The 17,500-nt window shown below is 38.2% G+C and overlaps 1 protein-coding gene across 1 annotated transcript in view; it reads left to right on the top strand.

Moving 5' to 3' along the window:
• LOC107571007 (kin of IRRE-like protein 3) overlaps positions 1 to 12,820 on the top strand; it is a gene marked incomplete at its 3' end in the record, with an annotated part of 153,319 nt that extends 140,499 nt beyond the window's left edge. The window contains exons 3-4 of the mRNA XM_016257290.1: positions 4,136 to 4,285; positions 12,663 to 12,820. Coding sequence (XP_016112776.1) covers positions 4,136 to 4,285; positions 12,663 to 12,820 — 308 coding nt within the window. The remainder of the gene's footprint in view (positions 1 to 4,135; positions 4,286 to 12,662) is intronic.
• Between the last annotated feature and the right edge of the window lie 4,680 nt (positions 12,821 to 17,500).

The following is a 17,500-nucleotide window of genomic DNA, read 5'->3' as shown; positions in this document are numbered from 1 at the left end:
CAGGTCATTCACTGGCAAAGATTCAAATGGCTGCTCCGTGGAGACTGGAAGCAGGAACTGGAAGCGAGATCACTTCTGAAGGTGTAAATTTAGCCACATAAAAAGCTATATTGAAATAAATCGAGGGATAAACGCACCGCACTTGCTTCTGTAGAGAAATATGCTGAGATCAGCTTCTGACGCCATTAAATCCATATCGCCCATCAGCCATCAATTACCGTCTTGACTTGGAAAGGAAAACTGCACTAACAGCAATGACAGCGCTTGTTAGGGGTCTCACGGTAAATTGCTAATCTTTCATAATTAGGAGTATTTTGCCTCCTGAGATCCGTTAAAGACATTCACACGGAGAGGTTGCGGAAATGAACTGTAAAGTACGCCACAATCACACGTCTCCTCCCCTGCTTTACATTTTCTATAGTGACAAACCAAGCTTCTGCATTCGCTCCTTATGCAAATTCCTGGCTAATAGTCTGCTGATGTGTTTTAAAAGCCCTCGGTTTTGCTTGCTGTTGTAAAACAGTCAGTTTTCCCTGAAATACGTCCTGCTGATTGTATTATTAAACTGCAAATCACCATTCCTCTGCATCGGTGGAACACATCTCAATCTTCTTGGCTCTGTGTGCTGTTTACTAAGTGCTACACCTAGAGCAGCGCGCCTGAGGACCAGCTGAACATATTATAGCAAAACCAGCAGACTGCCTCACCTCAATCAACAACCGTCTCACCTCAATCATCAGTAAGTCTCACTCCAACCGGCACAGAGTCTCACTCCAACTGGCAGAAAGTCTCACTCCAACCATTAGAAAGCCTCACACATCTGTTCCTCTTTCGTTTATTTTAGAAAGGTCATAGATATTTTCTTGCACTGATTCTTGCCTCACATTGAGCTTTTTTTACTGTCCTGAGGGACACAAGTCGTCAATCTTTTCGCTTTGCAGAAGAAGGGGGGAAAGACTTTGGATTATGGAGGACATAAGAAGAAATTAATAAGAAAATAAATTGTTATTTTTATATATGTGTGTGTGTGTGTGTCAAAGTTGTGCATTTCGGCAGAATGTGTGTCTTGTGGTTCCACTAGTAAGTCAATGCTAAGCCATGTTGAAGAAGTTGATTTTGCACATTACTGTGAATTAATAGTGCTTGATAAATTAGTAATGTCGTTAGAAGCCAGTGCATATATCCCGCATCCATCTGAGAAATAAGACCTCAAGATTTGTAGCTAGGCATTAAGTGGCAATAGATGCCGCCTGCAACAAACCCATCAATCTCTCATCAGGAATAAACACAGTATTGAACCAAGTCAATGGCCATTAAAATGACTCAGTCTGCTTCCCTTGCTTTGATTGGCTGCCACAATGAACAGCACTTGATTTGGCTATATCTTCACATTACAGACCTTAAATTGTAACCTGACAGTTGCCAAGGTTAATTATATTGCTCAATGTTTGCTCAACTGGAAGACGTAATGGAGTTTTCAGTAAGGCTTCATGTGAGTTTTAACTTCTTATTTCTCAGACTGACACAAATAAGACAATTATAACATACTGACTTGCAGAGTACAGTTAATGTGGATAGGATAACTAGGATATTTATATATGGAATTAATGCTCGAGTTCATATTGAAACTCTGATTACAGACTTTGAAATCACAGTTTGAGATGTTCTGAAACTCTCAAGTAGGCATATGAGATTATTTTGAGATCACTTCTAAACACATGAGACTTACTGTAAGTGAAAATCTCTCCATGTAATCTTTCTGAAATCTAGAATAAACAAGTGAAATATTGAACGGATAATTTGGGATTTTTCTTTTCTGTTTGTTTATTCTTGAGCTGCACGGATACAGAACGAGGAACAAAAATTTGACCTTCTCAAACAAAAAAGTGAGGTCAAATATAGGTAAATAACTGGCCAGTGTCAACATAAGATATTCCTTTTATATAACAGCCTTTCTTCTTTATTAATTAAATATCGGCATATTTTTTAAAGACCTTCAAAACAACTTTCCAAAGTAGTCCACTAAATGATGTGGGCACAGTCTGTTTTGATGGCTTATTACATGTTTGTTGTTTGGGTTATCCTGCCTCTTTTCTGTCTCCCACTCACTTAGAGAAATTAAAAGCTGTATGTGGGCAGATAAAACACATTGCACCATAATCGTCTGCTGCTCTCTCCTCAATAGGGAAAATGAGAGACACTTCATGGTCTATTAAAAGTGAATGGGATCCAATGAGGCAACAGGCAATAATTGGCATTTTCTGGCACAGTGATTTCAACAGCCAGGCTCAAGGACTTCAAAGCCATTAGTCCAGTCCAGTCTATTTTTTCACTCCTTTCTACAGCAATATGTTAAAGCACATCCCTCTTTCAAGCCTCATTGCTGTAGATTACAGTGATTGCTGCGGTAAAAGCCCCGTGGTAGAGCTCAGAAATAGGTTGGACTTCGTACCACACAGTACTCGAAGAGATACAGGTAATATCAGGACGCCCTTTCAATTTGACAACGGGTGATACATCTCTAAACAAGTGGAGTCGGTTATATAAACCCAATCAACCACAAACACACATGCTGTTTTAAACCTTTCGGTTTGAAAAGCAGATATGCTTTTCGAAGCCAACAACACTTTAAATAGAAAATGGACTTGCTGGTGTTGAGTGCCCTGAGAGCACAAGGGTGCATGACGATTATGTCACAGAGAATTCTCTGGAGCGAACATGAATCATATCGATGGATGCTGTAAAAATCAATATGCTGCCACAGGTCATTCACTGGCAAAGATTCAAATGGCTGCTCCGTGGAGACTGGAAGCAGGAACTGGAAGCGAGATCACTTCTGAAGGTGTAAATTTAGCCACATAAAAAGCTATATTGAAATAAATCGAGGGATAAACGCACCGCACTTGCTTCTGTAGAGAAATATGCTGAGATCAGCTTCTGACGCCATTAAATCCATATCGCCCATCAGCCATCAATTACCGTCTTGACTTGGAAAGGAAAACTGCACTAACAGCAATGACAGCGCTTGTTAGGGGTCTCACGGTAAATTGCTAATCTTTCATAATTAGGAGTATTTTGCCTCCTGAGATCCGTTAAAGACATTCACACGGAGAGGTTGCGGAAATGAACTGTAAAGGACGCCACAATCACACGTCTCCTCCCCTGCTTTACATTTTCTATAGTGACAAACCAAGCTTCTGCATTCGCTCCTTATGCAAATTCCTGGCTAATAGTCTGCTGATGTGTTTTAAAAGCCCTCGGTTTTGCTTGCTGTTGTAAAACAGTCAGTTTTCCCTGAAATACGTCCTGCTGATTGTATTATTAAACTGCAAATCACCATTCCTCTGCATCGGTGGAACACATCTCAATCTTCTTGGCTCTGTGTGCTGTTTACTAAGTGCTACACCTAGAGCAGCGCGCCTGAGGACCAGCTGAACATATTATAGCAAAACCAGCAGACTGCCTCACCTCAATCAACAACCGTCTCACCTCAATCATCAGTAAGTCTCACTCCAACCGGCACAGAGTCTCACTCCAACTGGCAGAAAGTCTCACTCCAACCATTAGAAAGCCTCACACATCTGTTCCTCTTTCGTTTATTTTAGAAAGGTCATAGATATTTTCTTGCACTGATTCTTGCCTCACATTGAGCTTTTTTTACTGTCCTGAGGGACACAAGTCGTCAATCTTTTCGCTTTGCAGAAGAAGGGGGGAAAGACTTTGGATTATGGAGGACATAAGAAGAAATTAATAAGAAAATAAATTGTTATTTTCATTGTTTTTCACACATCCATGAAAGTGAACAAAACCTTCAACTTAATTATCTATTCTAGAGATCTCATATACAAATAGTATACAATAAATTCAACTGATGTCCTTTGATATCGCAGAGGTTGCTAACAAACAGCCAGCGTTGCATCACCGCCAACACTAACTCCCTGTGGCATTCAAGGATTACTTTACACTGTCACGAACTGACTAAAAAGCCACTTTAATTCAGGTGCTAAGTTAGTACTGCTCTGAAACTGACAAGGTACAATTTCCCTGGATTGTATCTACCCAGAAGCGTGTAAAAAACAGATTTTTAAAGCAGTCACTGACGGTCTTGAGGCATTAACCCATCCCTGTTTTCCAGGTTACCCTCGCTATGCTGTGGTCGGGGATCACGGATCTGGCGAGCACCACCTTCGCATCCAAAGGGTGGAGCTGACGGATGATGCTGTGTTCGAGTGCCAGGCCATCCAGGCCGCCATGAGGTCTCGTCCAGCTCGACTCACTGTGCTAGGTTAGTTACAGCTGCATGTATACATGAAGACGGACAAAGAAGTCCTGCCGATGCCATTTGCATACATATGCCTTTCAGCAAAAGCTTATTTACTTTCTCAAAAGTCCCTGTTTAAAGATAATGTATTTAATTTCTAATAATCTTGCATCCACAAATTAAAGACTGATCTTGAGTATGAGATCAGCGAAGAATAATGTACAGTATTAAAAATAGATTTTTCACTGACCAAACTCCCCTGCAGTGCCATAAGTTCTCAGTTTTAATTTCCTGCTGCAAATCCCACTGTCTTCATTATTAAACCAGAGAGGTCATTGAATCTTAATTAAGTTTTATTGGGTTATTATTCAGCTTTGCCGTTTCTGCGATATTGGGCAGCAACAGTGTTATCTGTGCCGAGGTTGTAATCAACCACCTGGTAAGTTTATCTGCTCTACAGACCGACCACCCACACCCAGCGAATTGTAACTCTTCTTTGCACCAGTGAACACAACTGGGGTCAGGATTGGGGTGGTGTTATGGAAGTGGTGGGGTAAGAGACGAAGCACATGTGCTCGCCAACTGGAATGTGATTTCCTTTATTGATGTCCACTAATGAAAAGTGAAAATAATGACCTGCATGGGAGGATGTAGTGAGGGAAATTAGAGGAAGAAATAAGACAAATTATGCGGTCTGAGGTTGCTTTCCCTTACAAATGACTTATTTGCTAATTACAAGCACCAAACAGTCACCTAAGTCCCACTAATACCAGTATCAGTAGCACCTCATGACCAGAACATCATTCAATACTAGCAGCTTCCAAATATTTGTGATTGGTGAAATGGCTGGTGCAAATGAATTAGAAGCGATGATGCACTGGCAGTTTTGTTTATCATGATTCTCTTCTGCTGTGGTCATTATTAATTGGGCCTTGATTAGCACTGCTTTAGAACTACCTCAGTGGGCACTGATGATGCTAATTGTCCACCACAAACCCTAAACCAAGAACCTCAAGTTCGTCCCTGCTTAGTTTAATTTCCTGTCAAGTTGGTCACCAAGGGGCTAGAGGCTTTGTGATGTTTGTGGCTATTCATTGGTTAATGTCATGGGGCTAGACAAGGATCATATCGTGCTTTATCATATTCTCTTGAGCTTTTGAGATAAAAACAAAGCAAAATTCCCTCCCCAGTAAAAAAAGGAACTCAGCTGCAAAAAAACAACTCATTCTAAACTTTCAAGACTTTTAGATGTCAGTCAAAGGAATACATTTGAACACATGAACAACAGCATTTAGATGTCAATAATGCCTATCTCAGTGAGATAAAAAATCAGTGGTTGAGGTAATACTTTTACTATCAAAAACAGAAAAAAAATAAAGATACAGTCCTTGTGTAGCACCTGCCGATGGGTGGCCAGATCTTCTAACCTGCGCTTGTAATATATGCGAGCTCTGTAGCAGAGTGATCTCTGGGCTGTCTTTTACAATGTCAGGAAGCCTGGTCTGAGCTGTAGTGATGACAGGAATGGGAGTGTGACTCCCCGCCTACCCAGTATTTCTTACCTGACAGCTGAAGTGGTCCCTGAGCCCCTCGCTTCATGACTCAGCCTTCCCTCAGATACGGACTGAAGGCTGATGTTAGGGCAGGTGTACTCTCTACAGAGCTCAGCACAGTCCGGATCAGCCAATCCCGCTAAATGCTTTGATATCTGATCAAGCACTTGAAAGTGGGGAAAACTGAATCCCAACTCTGTGAATTATCCTGAATACAAAATTCCTGAACCACTTATGGTTGCTTGCCTGAAAATCTTGGGGAAAGCTCTTGGGGAAGAGGGAAAATCGAAATCCTTTCCTTCATCAAAGAGAAACCTGCATCGTGTCCGCAGTGACACGAGATGGCAAAATCTGTATTTTGAACTCTACATTTGCAGAGCTCATGTGGGTTTTGGGATTGTGGTTGACCTCCGGAGGTCACCTTTTCTGAATTAGTTATGAAGAAAAAGCAATTATTTTAGCACTTGCCCTGTGGGCTAATTATATACCCCTCAAGAAGATAGCCATCCTTGTCTTCTCACGTGTCCCCTCAACATTAATCTCAGCCTTGGAGAAAATGGACTGCAGAGTAATGGAGGGAGAGAGCTTGCATTTGGCCTTATGAAACAAGCGAAAGGTTACTTACCGCTACCATACTTTTGAAGATTTTAAATGCATTTATTTCTCACCTGGGGGTTCAGAACTTCTAGTTTTGAGTGTTTTTGTGAAGCCATTATCAATTTCTATCACTCTACAAAGCTCTTATACATTTGTCCTTCTAGCAATTTACTTTCTCCATACCCACCCTTAAACTCAATTTTGCTCTTACTAATTGTCTTGTTAATGGTTCTCATTGCTCGTTCACTACAAGTACAAAGTCAATATGTAAAGTAATAGCAAAGCATTCAGATAATCCTATAGTCTGTTATCTTATAAGTGCTGAAATTGCCCATTAGAAAATATTTGCTTTTCAAAGGATTAAATCCTTGGAAGATGCGAGAGCTAAATCTACCCCACACATTTCTCATTCCCTTTTGCACAAATTAATAATTATGATTTCATAACTAATGGAAGATCAAGTGTCCTTGCGGGAAAAATAAATAGGTGAAGAACTTGGAATCTGTTTTACTTCGCATTTGAAAATCTCAACATCTTAGCCTATGATTTGATAAACAGCTTCAAGGCATGGAGCTTATTAACTTTTAATTGCAAATCATGAGATGCAACTGCTTGACATCTTTTCAAAAATGTCCTGCTTATAGTCTTATGAAGATAAACAAAGGTCATCAATTCCGATCCAGATTTCATTTCCACACAAGCATGATGCCCTGAACACCATCAAACTTCATTTAATCTATTTTTTTCCACAAGAGAGGATGTTTTTAAAATCTACTAAATATGAGTCAAATGTGAACAAACACGCCAAACCTAGAAGTAAATTTTTTCACTCCTCGGGAGAACAATAAACCATTCTTATAAACTTTGACTTGGAAACTTTGACCTGAATTGCAGTTAAAAGTAAGTTAAGAAACATGTTAACAACAAAAAATCCCCCTCGTTGAAAACCAATGAGACTTTTCACAACTCTTTTGAACCAACAGTCATTGGCAAACATTCCAAGCTTTCCAAATCCCATAAACCCAGAGTCTGTGTTTGTGCACATGTTTGTTGAAAGATGATTCTTACTAAATCAAATATCAGAGACTAAATTGATTAAATAGCTGGTTTATGTACCATTATGGTTGAACTATTGCACATGTAACTGTGCACAAAAATCAAGCAGATGTTATTTAAACGGACGATTAGCTTTGCTGGGAGATCCACCCTGCTGGGCTGTGACCTCAGACACATCTGCAAACACACTCCTGTGACCTGAATGACAGACGTGAGTCTGTACAGATGTTCTGTTACTTACAAACATCAAGCTTTCACTGCTTCTGTGATGTAATTCTCTTTGACATGTTGAGTAAGGACAAAGGGACACTTGGCTTTTCTCAATTCCTTTTTACAATCAGTAGACCATACACCCAGCTTTGATCAGCAATTATTTTGTTTTATGAAATTATTCAAATTACATTTCAGTTATAATGTATGCATACTTCTATGATAAGAATGTTTTTAGCTTCTGAATTAAAATGTAATATGATATGTTTTGGAAGACAAACAGTCAATATTAGGACACAACTGTACTGATAACATTGAAAAAATAATAATCAAAAAGGAATTAAACTGCTGGAAAGAAAACATTAACTAGTTTAGAATAAGGTTTTATTATTATTTAGTCAAAAAAGCAGCTTTACTTAATATATGAAAAATACTAATTAAAAAAAATACCCTGAATCTCTCAAGTTTTTGAGCGCTTTTATTTCTTAAATATTCACCCTTGGGAGTTATTATGAATTTTGAGCCCATCTTAAATTAGACGCTGTTTGATTTAGTGTTTCATTTGAAGAAGGGAACACAAGTACTGAACAAACCCAATCTGGAGAATAAATATATCTCTCTCACATCCTTCCTTTTAGCTCCTGGAACTGAAACATCCCCCATCCAGTTGATTTTAAAAGCTTGTTGCTGGAATTCAAGGTCCCCATTTGATTGAGCCAATGTTTCAGTCCATTTGGTTAATTGCAAATCCATTTTCCTGCATGCAATTTATTGTTTTCTTCAGTCACACGCTACAAGTTAAGAGTCTTGTCACCTTCAGCCAGGTCTTGTGAGATCTGGCCTTGTCTCTGGCTACATATTTTTAATTATTTAATAAAGGTTTTTGAAGACACGCCAGACCCAGAAGACCTTAGATATTGTACAAATACATTCACTGTGAAATTGCTCTTCTGTTCAGTGATATTTTAGCTCTTTAATGAACTCTGACTTCACGTCATGCCACTGTGAAAAAAAAATATATATATGCAGAAAGCATTCTGTACAAACCCTATACAGACGTATTACAAAGTGCATATGCCACATTAACAGTTTGGCATGATATGTGTTCGTTTCTCACACTGTAAGGATTTAGAAGACCAAACACATCAGATTTACTGGTTTCACGGTACTTTCATGTTGCTTTTTTTGTCATTTTTGCAGCTGAACAGCATCCATCTTCGGTCACCAAGGAAAGTCTGTAAAATTACTCCATTTACTCACCATGATTTCATTCCAAAACCCAAGTAACTTTCCTTGAAACAATACAAATGGAGTAGAATTCATTCAGACTTTAAAAGCAACTGAGAGAGCGCTAAAAGACACTATATGAGGAAATGCGGGATTTAAAAACAGAATTATGGATTAAGGTTTTCCCAGCCAAGTGGAAGATGGAAGAATTGCAGCCCACTGGCCAGTAATTAAAAAGGAACAATCAATCCCCGCTGCTGACCGACTCATGAGAAATCTATTGAGTGACTGCGTTAAAGCGCTAATTTGGAGCCATTAGGGGATGCAGAGTTTGCAAACAGGCCGGTAATGATGATGGCTTGCATGGCTACAGGGTTGCCCTTTGTACCGCTGTCAGACTAAGAGTGTCTGGGAGAGCTGAAATTAGATAGGGAATGTCTGACAAAACCTCAACGCCACAGCCCGAAATAACAGCTCCTTCCTTTAATGATCAGTGCCATTTGTAGTGCATGGGCTCAGCCATCAGTAGTGAGAGGCCTATGGCAGATGAACAGTGTACAGCTGTGGATCGCTGAAGTCTGCGACGAGAAATACAGGCTCATCGACCTGCCTTGGATCCCAAAGCTGTCTTTTAGATGTGTAATTGTTTTGGTTCCATATTAGGAGCTCAAATAAGCCCTTTTGAGATGGACAATCCTTCTTTTAGTAATTGGGTGAGACTAAATTCATAACAAAATCTAGCAGAAAAGAAGCCTTCAATATTCCCTATCATATTTGCTACTAAAAGCAGTTAATTGGAGCTGTGATTTAGCTGATCTAATAAAAAAAAAATAGAAGCATTTCTTCATATTTGCCCTGCTCTGCTATGAACAGCCACACTGAGAAAGTTACTAATAAAAAAGTAACTGAATGCCCTTATATACATTAAAATAAAAAAGTCTGCCCTACCAAGGACATCTACCTCAGAAATTGCATTCATTTTGTTGAAAGTGGAACTGGCTGCATTTAAAATAGCCTATCATGGGAAAATTAATAACCATCCACACGGGTCAAGAAAGAGTCAAGACTGCCTGTAAAAAGCCTGCAGTGGAGCAAACTTACAGTGCATTTATATCAATTTAGAGATCTACTGTATACTTACAAGGCTGCAACAGAAAAGTCAGACATCCAAGTGGCAAACAAATAGTAACATGTAAATCATAGTGGAAGCAGTCACACTACACATCTCCAAATCTTTTTTTTTTCCTTGACAAAAATATATCTGTTAGTTCTGCAGTTTGCAAGTATTTACGTAAAAATAAATGTATTTAATTGTATTGTCATTATAACTAGAGGCTCACCTTAACATTACCTGAAAACGGCCAATTACCGCTTTCATAGGCAAAACAGAAGCTCAGGCAAGAAACCAATTACGTAAAAGTTCACAGGGAAAATTAATCACTGTTATCAGTCTTCGTTTTATTGTTTGTCATTTTGGTTTTTGAGGAGGATGTGAGGAGGTGGTGGATGAATGATCATCGTCATCGGCATGTTTTATTAATGCAACCAGGGGTATCGTAACGGGGAACGATTCCAAGGGAGGGAGATTCTTATCATAGAAACCATAACGGTGACCCTGAATGCAACTAGAGCCCTCAGAAACATTACATATTATTGTATTTGATTTGTGGGATATTGCATTAAAAAATGCTGGATAGAATGACTGCAAATGACATTTTCAAAGGCACCCACTTGAGCAGATCTATGCAGATATATGTAGTTAATGTGCATGTCACTTGATTTAAAACACATTAGCTACAATGGAACACTTTATAAATCCCTAAATAAGCATTGAGAAAAATCATGTGACTAGTTTTTCATCGTGTGAATTGTTTTCTCAAAGAAAACATGTTACACTCGTCATTCTGAAATGCCAAAGTCTGTCACAAAAAAGTAGCTAATATATTACTTTTCGTAATGAGCTCCCACGGCTTCCCCAGTCACTACTTGCAACTTGCATTTCCGGATTACACCAATTTTCTAATAAGGGACAATGTTGTTATCTTTAGCACATGGGATAGAGAGATTTGTTTTATGTTTGATATACTATAATATTTTAATTTTTGGCCTAACATATACAGTTGTGGCCATTAAGAATGCGCATTTTTTCACCTGCAGCATGCAATTCGCCACACGTGATCACGGAGCTCCCTGTAGGCGCTTTTTCAGATTTTTTAAAAACATTGTTGTACTTCACACAATATCCACCAGGCGGTGCAAGGATTTCAATTTCAATTTCAAACAACGATTCGAGTGATGCAAAAGTGGTCATTCATGCATATTTGCATGACGTTTTATATTTTGTTTTCGATTTGATGGTTTAATTCCACATTTCAAGCTGCCTTATATATAAAAGTAGCTATATGAATGATGTTCTACTATTATGACCAAAAACAACTATTTAAGTTCTTATTCTATTATAAGAAAATATTCCAAGTGAACGTGCCTTCGCGCTCGTCCAAGGCTAACTGATCATGTCATTGTAAGTTGAATAGAAACCTTGCTTTTGTGGCTCAGAGGTGCCAGACCTAGAAAACTCTAACCTTGAACCCAACTCACCCACTGACTGTTTCAGAGAACTGAGACTTGCTTAGGAACTGTAAGCTACAATGCCTAGTCAATACCGTTAGTCATGACCAAAGTCTTAGCTAAGAGGAATATCACATAGAGTTGATGTTTTACAGTATTACCAGGATTGCACTGAAGTCACGTCATGCAACCTGACCATCAACAATCGCACAAAACTGCACTGTGTACATGTGGCTTTTTTGTCTTCCCAGACTTGTTCTCTAATTCTAGATCTTTAAAATTTCATCTTTGGGAATAATTTATATTGTTTGTGCGCAGAGCTGAACGTACTCATTGAATACTTTTAACAGTATAAGCAAAGATTGAACAGCTTTCCTTTTTTCAGGCTAATTAAAGACCTCAGCGACATGCAATTCTGAACAACCCCTTGACTGTAATTATCTTTCTCTTTGCCGTGACCTCCCCTCATTGTGTCCTTTTCTCTTTCTTTCACTCTCAACGTCTCTCTGCCGGCTGCTTACTAACTTTGATTTTCCCTTGCCCCAGATCTGTTCGGTAATGAGCATGCAGGGCGATCAATAATTCACTGGAGTTTGAATAAAATGCAGGATGCTCAGGTTTGGGTGTGTTTTAAACAGAGAGAGTAATCAGTGCCATTCATGAACTTGTTTTTTTTTTCTGCTGGTCTTTAACGGCCCTCACACAATGTCTCCTGGCTGCTTTTAGATTGCCTCTACACCCCCTCGGTCCTCACTCGCGTTATTACGCCCTTTCCACATGCACATTCGACTGCTCCTCGCTCTGAGTCACACTGCGTTGATGGCTTCCACATACATACAAATCACACCTGCTCTCTTTAAATGCAGATAAAATGAAACCACTCTACTATGATCAAGCCTTATTCCATGATGCTCGGCCCACACCGTTCAGATCAGAATACCGTCACGTGCTAGAAAGTTGTTTTCCAGTAGCAACATTTCTCTCTCCGTTAAGATGATATGAAATGATCTAAAATAAGATGTGCAGGCACTGGCAGTGGCTCGCTAACCTTTGGATGTTGTGTAAATGTTTCCCAGAGGAACATCTTGTTGCTCAGAAGTTCATACTGTAGCACGAGTTCATATTGAAATCCAGAATTTGGAATCTTGTCAGATCTCCCAACATTATTTTCTTTTTTTCGTCTTGTGTAGTTCCACCTGATGACCCCGTTATCATCGGAGGGCCTGTGGTGAGCCTAAGAGCGGGCGACCACCTCAATCTGACGTGTCACGCAGACAATGCCAAACCCGCCGCCTCGATCATCTGGATCCGAAACGGAGAGGTGCTGAATGGAGCCACGTACTCTAAGGTAAGTTTTGAGGAATTGAAGTTGCTATTTATTAGGTTCTCACTAGCCACTTCAACATATTGTCACATTTATATGTATTTTATTAGCTCCTAAAATGTGTAAGTATACTGTATATGCAGTATCATACACACCCATTATTATAGGGGTTAATATAATTTATTGTGAATGTGATTTCAGCAAGTACCACATGTTCCTGGAACAAAATTCTAATCAACCAATCAGAATTGAGGGTTATGTTTACAGGAAATACCAGTTCTAGGCTGACAACCAGGGTTAGGTTCTACAACCTTGCTATTCAGGTATCATTTCCCTCTGATTTTAACCCTCTGGTATTGTTCATTTGAGAGTCACACTTGTGTTGTTCGCATAACAACACATAATCATGGCCATAATCATGTGCTAATTTTATTTTTGTGAAATCAATATACTATATTTCACTTCAATGTTTTTTATTAAATATTTATAATTTTGAGTGTATTTAATTTTACTAATTAATATTCATATCTAAATTATGAACGTTTTTTTCATAAAATTTAAAAATATAAAACATAATTGTATATAATGTTTCAAATAATGCAGTAAGTATATATATATATATATATATATATATATATATATATACCAGGGTCACACTGCGACAAGCAGCGATTATTTTTGTTTTTCAGTCTAAAATGACTGAATCCCACCAGAGGGTTAAGGATAAATTATGGTCGGTGTTAAGTTTAGGGGTAGGGTTAGGGTTAGGACTATGTTTTCAGACAGGAATGTTGTTCTATGTTCAATAAACGATGTTGATACAGGAACATGTCTCAACAAAAAATGTTGCAAGTTGTTGCAAATGTTGTCAAAAATATTTGACAGATGTCAAAAAAGGGCAAATAAGGAGCATCTGTAACATGTCTGTTATGATTACAACACAAAGCATGGCAAGGCTTCATCTGCGAAGAAGAACAGTGGGTGACTAAGTACAACAGAACTGCTGCAAAGTGACAGCAAACATTAATATTTGCCTTGAAGACCCTGTTTCCACAAAAACTGATCAGAGAGAACTTCACAAAATCAACATCCATGAAAGAGTTGCGACTGCTAAAACTTTAATCACAGACGCCAATGCTAAAAAAAAAAGAGTCATGATTATAAAACTTGCAGTTGGAGGACAAAGATGATCGTCAACATCTGCCCTGTCCAGGCAAATCACCTGACTTGAATATTATCAAACCACTGTGGATGGTTTTGGAGAGAAGAGTGAGAACATTTAACTCGAGACTATTTAGAAGCTGTACGAATGCAACACAGCTTACAAGATCATTAGAATAAAGTCACATGGTAGTAAAACATCCATTAAGAAATATTGCACATTTCCAAGGTGTTCACATTTTTGTATAACATCTGTACACTCTCAGAAAAAAAGGTACAAAAGCTGTCACCTTTTCAAAAGGTATTCCTTTGAACCTAAAGTTTCCATATTGGTACCTGAAAGGTACAAAAGTGTGTGTGTGTGTGTGTATTCAGAAGCAAAACCAGTCCATCTGAGATTTTTTTAAATTATTTTTTTATATTTTAATTTATTTTATGTTATTGCAAGATAATACTGTATATGCAGGTTTTCTTCAATTTCATACGAAATGGCCACTCGTCGTGAGAGTCATCTGTGGTCATGATTGCTTGCACCATCTGCACTCATTCGCTTTAGCCCTTAGCTCCATTTGATTGGAAGAAAATCCCTGGAAATCCAGCCTCTAACTGAAATGACAGAGACATGTTTGTCCTCCTTACCCTGCAAAATGTGTCAACACAAACAAACAGATGGCAAGATAAGGCAAAGCCATATTGTTTTCCCCAATCCCCCCCTCCTCCTTGAACGTTCCTTCTAGAAAAGGTTTCCCTCCCCTATATACAGCTGATGTGTTTATATGTTTATATGTGATCCAGCCCAAATCCATTTGTCATAATTATATTTAAATGCAATCAAAAATCATATTTCATCCCATTGTGATATTGTGATCTTCTACTGGGGTCAGTCTGAGGTAGAAAGCAGCAGCCGTGTAATCAACACAGCCGTATAAATACACAGTGCTTGCAAGATCCTCTCAGCTAACACTAATGCTACTCCTCCCTCCACCTGATCTGATTATTGGCTGTTTCTAAAGAGCAGATAAACACCATTGATTTAGCTGGTGTAACTGTGCCGTATTGCCCATCAGCACACTTGGTAAAGGAAGCGCCGCTAATCGAAAGACGAGCGCTTGCTTTTTTTTTTTTCTGTGGTTATCGCGATAACAGGTGTGAGGGACAGGGCATCGTGATGGATGTAGGCAGTTGAGCTTTCTAATATCTCTATTCATGCTAAGCAATGCAGTCAATTAAGCCACAATCACTTGGTCTGAATAATGGAGAATGGGACAAGCAGAATCTCTCTCAAACTCCCCCTTCATCAGGCTCATAATCGGGACAAATGAAGGCCAATGTCTGTATGAAGTATGCAGTGAATATGTCTTTCTGTTGGGCTGGCATTTCTGGAGATGCTTAATGATTCAAATGACTAATGTGTCATCCTTACACTGCTGAGGTGTGGATTTTTCTATTGGCCTCTGAATGTCTTTACCTGATGAGCTGCCGTAAAACACTGATAGTGCTGTTGATGTGATGATAAGACACAACAAAGGCAAAGCAGCATATGGATGGGACGGAGGGAATTCAGAACAGGTCAGCGATTTGAGGTTTTTGCCAAGTGCGTGAATTCAGAGGTCAGCTTTTTAAAATGACTTTTTATAGTTCGTTTTAAGTTGTGGCTCATCAGTCCAAATTGTGTCACCACTAACATAGCTAACCAAAACAATCACCTATTTTAAAGACAAAATTACTTCTTTTGTTAATTAATGTTTCAATTTTAAAATCTTACGTCAACAAAACAAAGTGAGTTGTATTATTATTATCATTATTATTATTGTGATTCTATGGAAAGTGTTTTGCAACATAGCTCAATAGTTTTTACAAAATGTATAAATATACACTTGCACCTAACTTATCTAACCTTTGTTAGATACTAAAATTCAGTATCAAATGACTGTTGAACACACAGATAGATAGATAGATAGATAGATAGATAGATAGATAGATAGATAGATAGATAGATGATAGATCCCCTTACCAAAAAGTAGTATACTTCAAGTTTATTTTATTAAGTATACTTAAGTAAAGTTCAAGTATATTTTTAAGTATACTTTATGTAGTAAGTATACAAATATCAGTGTACTAGTAGTATACTTGTAAGTGTAATATTTCAATACACCTTGGGACTAAATTGGCCAACTTTCTAGTATATAAAAGTATAATTTTAAGTAGGGATGCACCGATACCACTTTTTCCAGTACTCGCCCGATACGATACTTTTATTTTTGGTACTAGCCGATACCGAGTACCGATACCAATATTTCCATTGCATTTGTACATTTTTTAAATATTGGGTACAGAAACCAAAAGAGTATATATAATGTTAGTTGGTTAACTTCATTTATCAAATAGATCAAGTCAAACCAAAATTTATTCAGACACCTTCAACATTTCTCACATTATCACAGTTTATTCGTTATAATTTAGAAAATGATAATCAAATATGACAAGAACTCAGAGTTAAACTGGGGCAGAACAAATTCAGCTTGATAATGTCAGATAACTTTGATAGAAAGGTATGTAATGGATTACAATAAACCAAAAATTATTCATACAGCTGTCAATATTTACACAACTATAAATACTTTGTCGGGCAACCCTTAGCCTTAATGACAGCCTGTAGTCTCCTGGGCATGCTGTCATCCAGGTTCATGCAAACCTCAACTTCAGTTTTTTCCCAGACTCGGTCTGAATAATTTTTGGTCCCAAATTTGTATCAGTTTTACTGGTAGTCCACTGTATGAAGACTTTTTGGGTATAATATATCACAGTTCAGTTTATTTTTCTATCCTCACTTTACATAAATGAACTGTGTCCTGCACCCACTAGTAAAAAAAATATCAAAAATTATATCTGGTCTCTGAACAATTATAATTTTTGGTTTGACTGTATATCTTTCTGTTATTTTCACACTTAATTATGCCCATTAAAATGTATTTTACAAGTTTTTATTACTTTCACTGTTCTTTTTATCTCTCTATGGTAGCCTACATCATCTTTAATTTAATAGCATTAGAGCTGCTCCATTGCAGCAGCTTAGTATACTGTAATCACACGATTTGCTGTAAAAATGCAGGGAACCATTCGATATAAATCTCCTAACTGTGATATTTTCATAAATAGAAGTCACGTTTTTTTTCATCTGAAACGTGCAGCGATTTATTTTCCAAAGCCACTCATATAATGTAGAAACACCCATGAAGCAAGCAAAACACGTGCAACGTGCACACGTATTTGTACTGGTGCAGAATGAGAGGGACAAGTACAGTACAGCCTAGTGCATTTCACACAGGCTGTTAGTTTCACTTTCGACAGAAAGTCGTGTATGCTTAAGGGTGAAAATAAATTACGTTTATAGTGAATGCCCCTATAAATTGTCTTATATTTACGATTTTGTTTTAATCCAAATTATGCGCGCTAAGTGAGCGGACATCAATAAAGATCACACAACAGAATTGCGCGCTCTCTCTCCCTCCCTCCCTACCATTAAGTAACATGTGCATTGTT

The sequence above is a fragment of the Sinocyclocheilus grahami genome, unplaced genomic scaffold, assembly GCF_001515645.1.
Source record: "Sinocyclocheilus grahami isolate Dianchi unplaced genomic scaffold, SAMN03320097.WGS_v1.1 scaffold1535.1, whole genome shotgun sequence".
Classification (NCBI taxonomy): Eukaryota; Metazoa; Chordata; class Actinopteri; order Cypriniformes; family Cyprinidae; genus Sinocyclocheilus; species Sinocyclocheilus grahami.
This window is presented reverse-complemented; position numbering and strand designations above follow the sequence as displayed.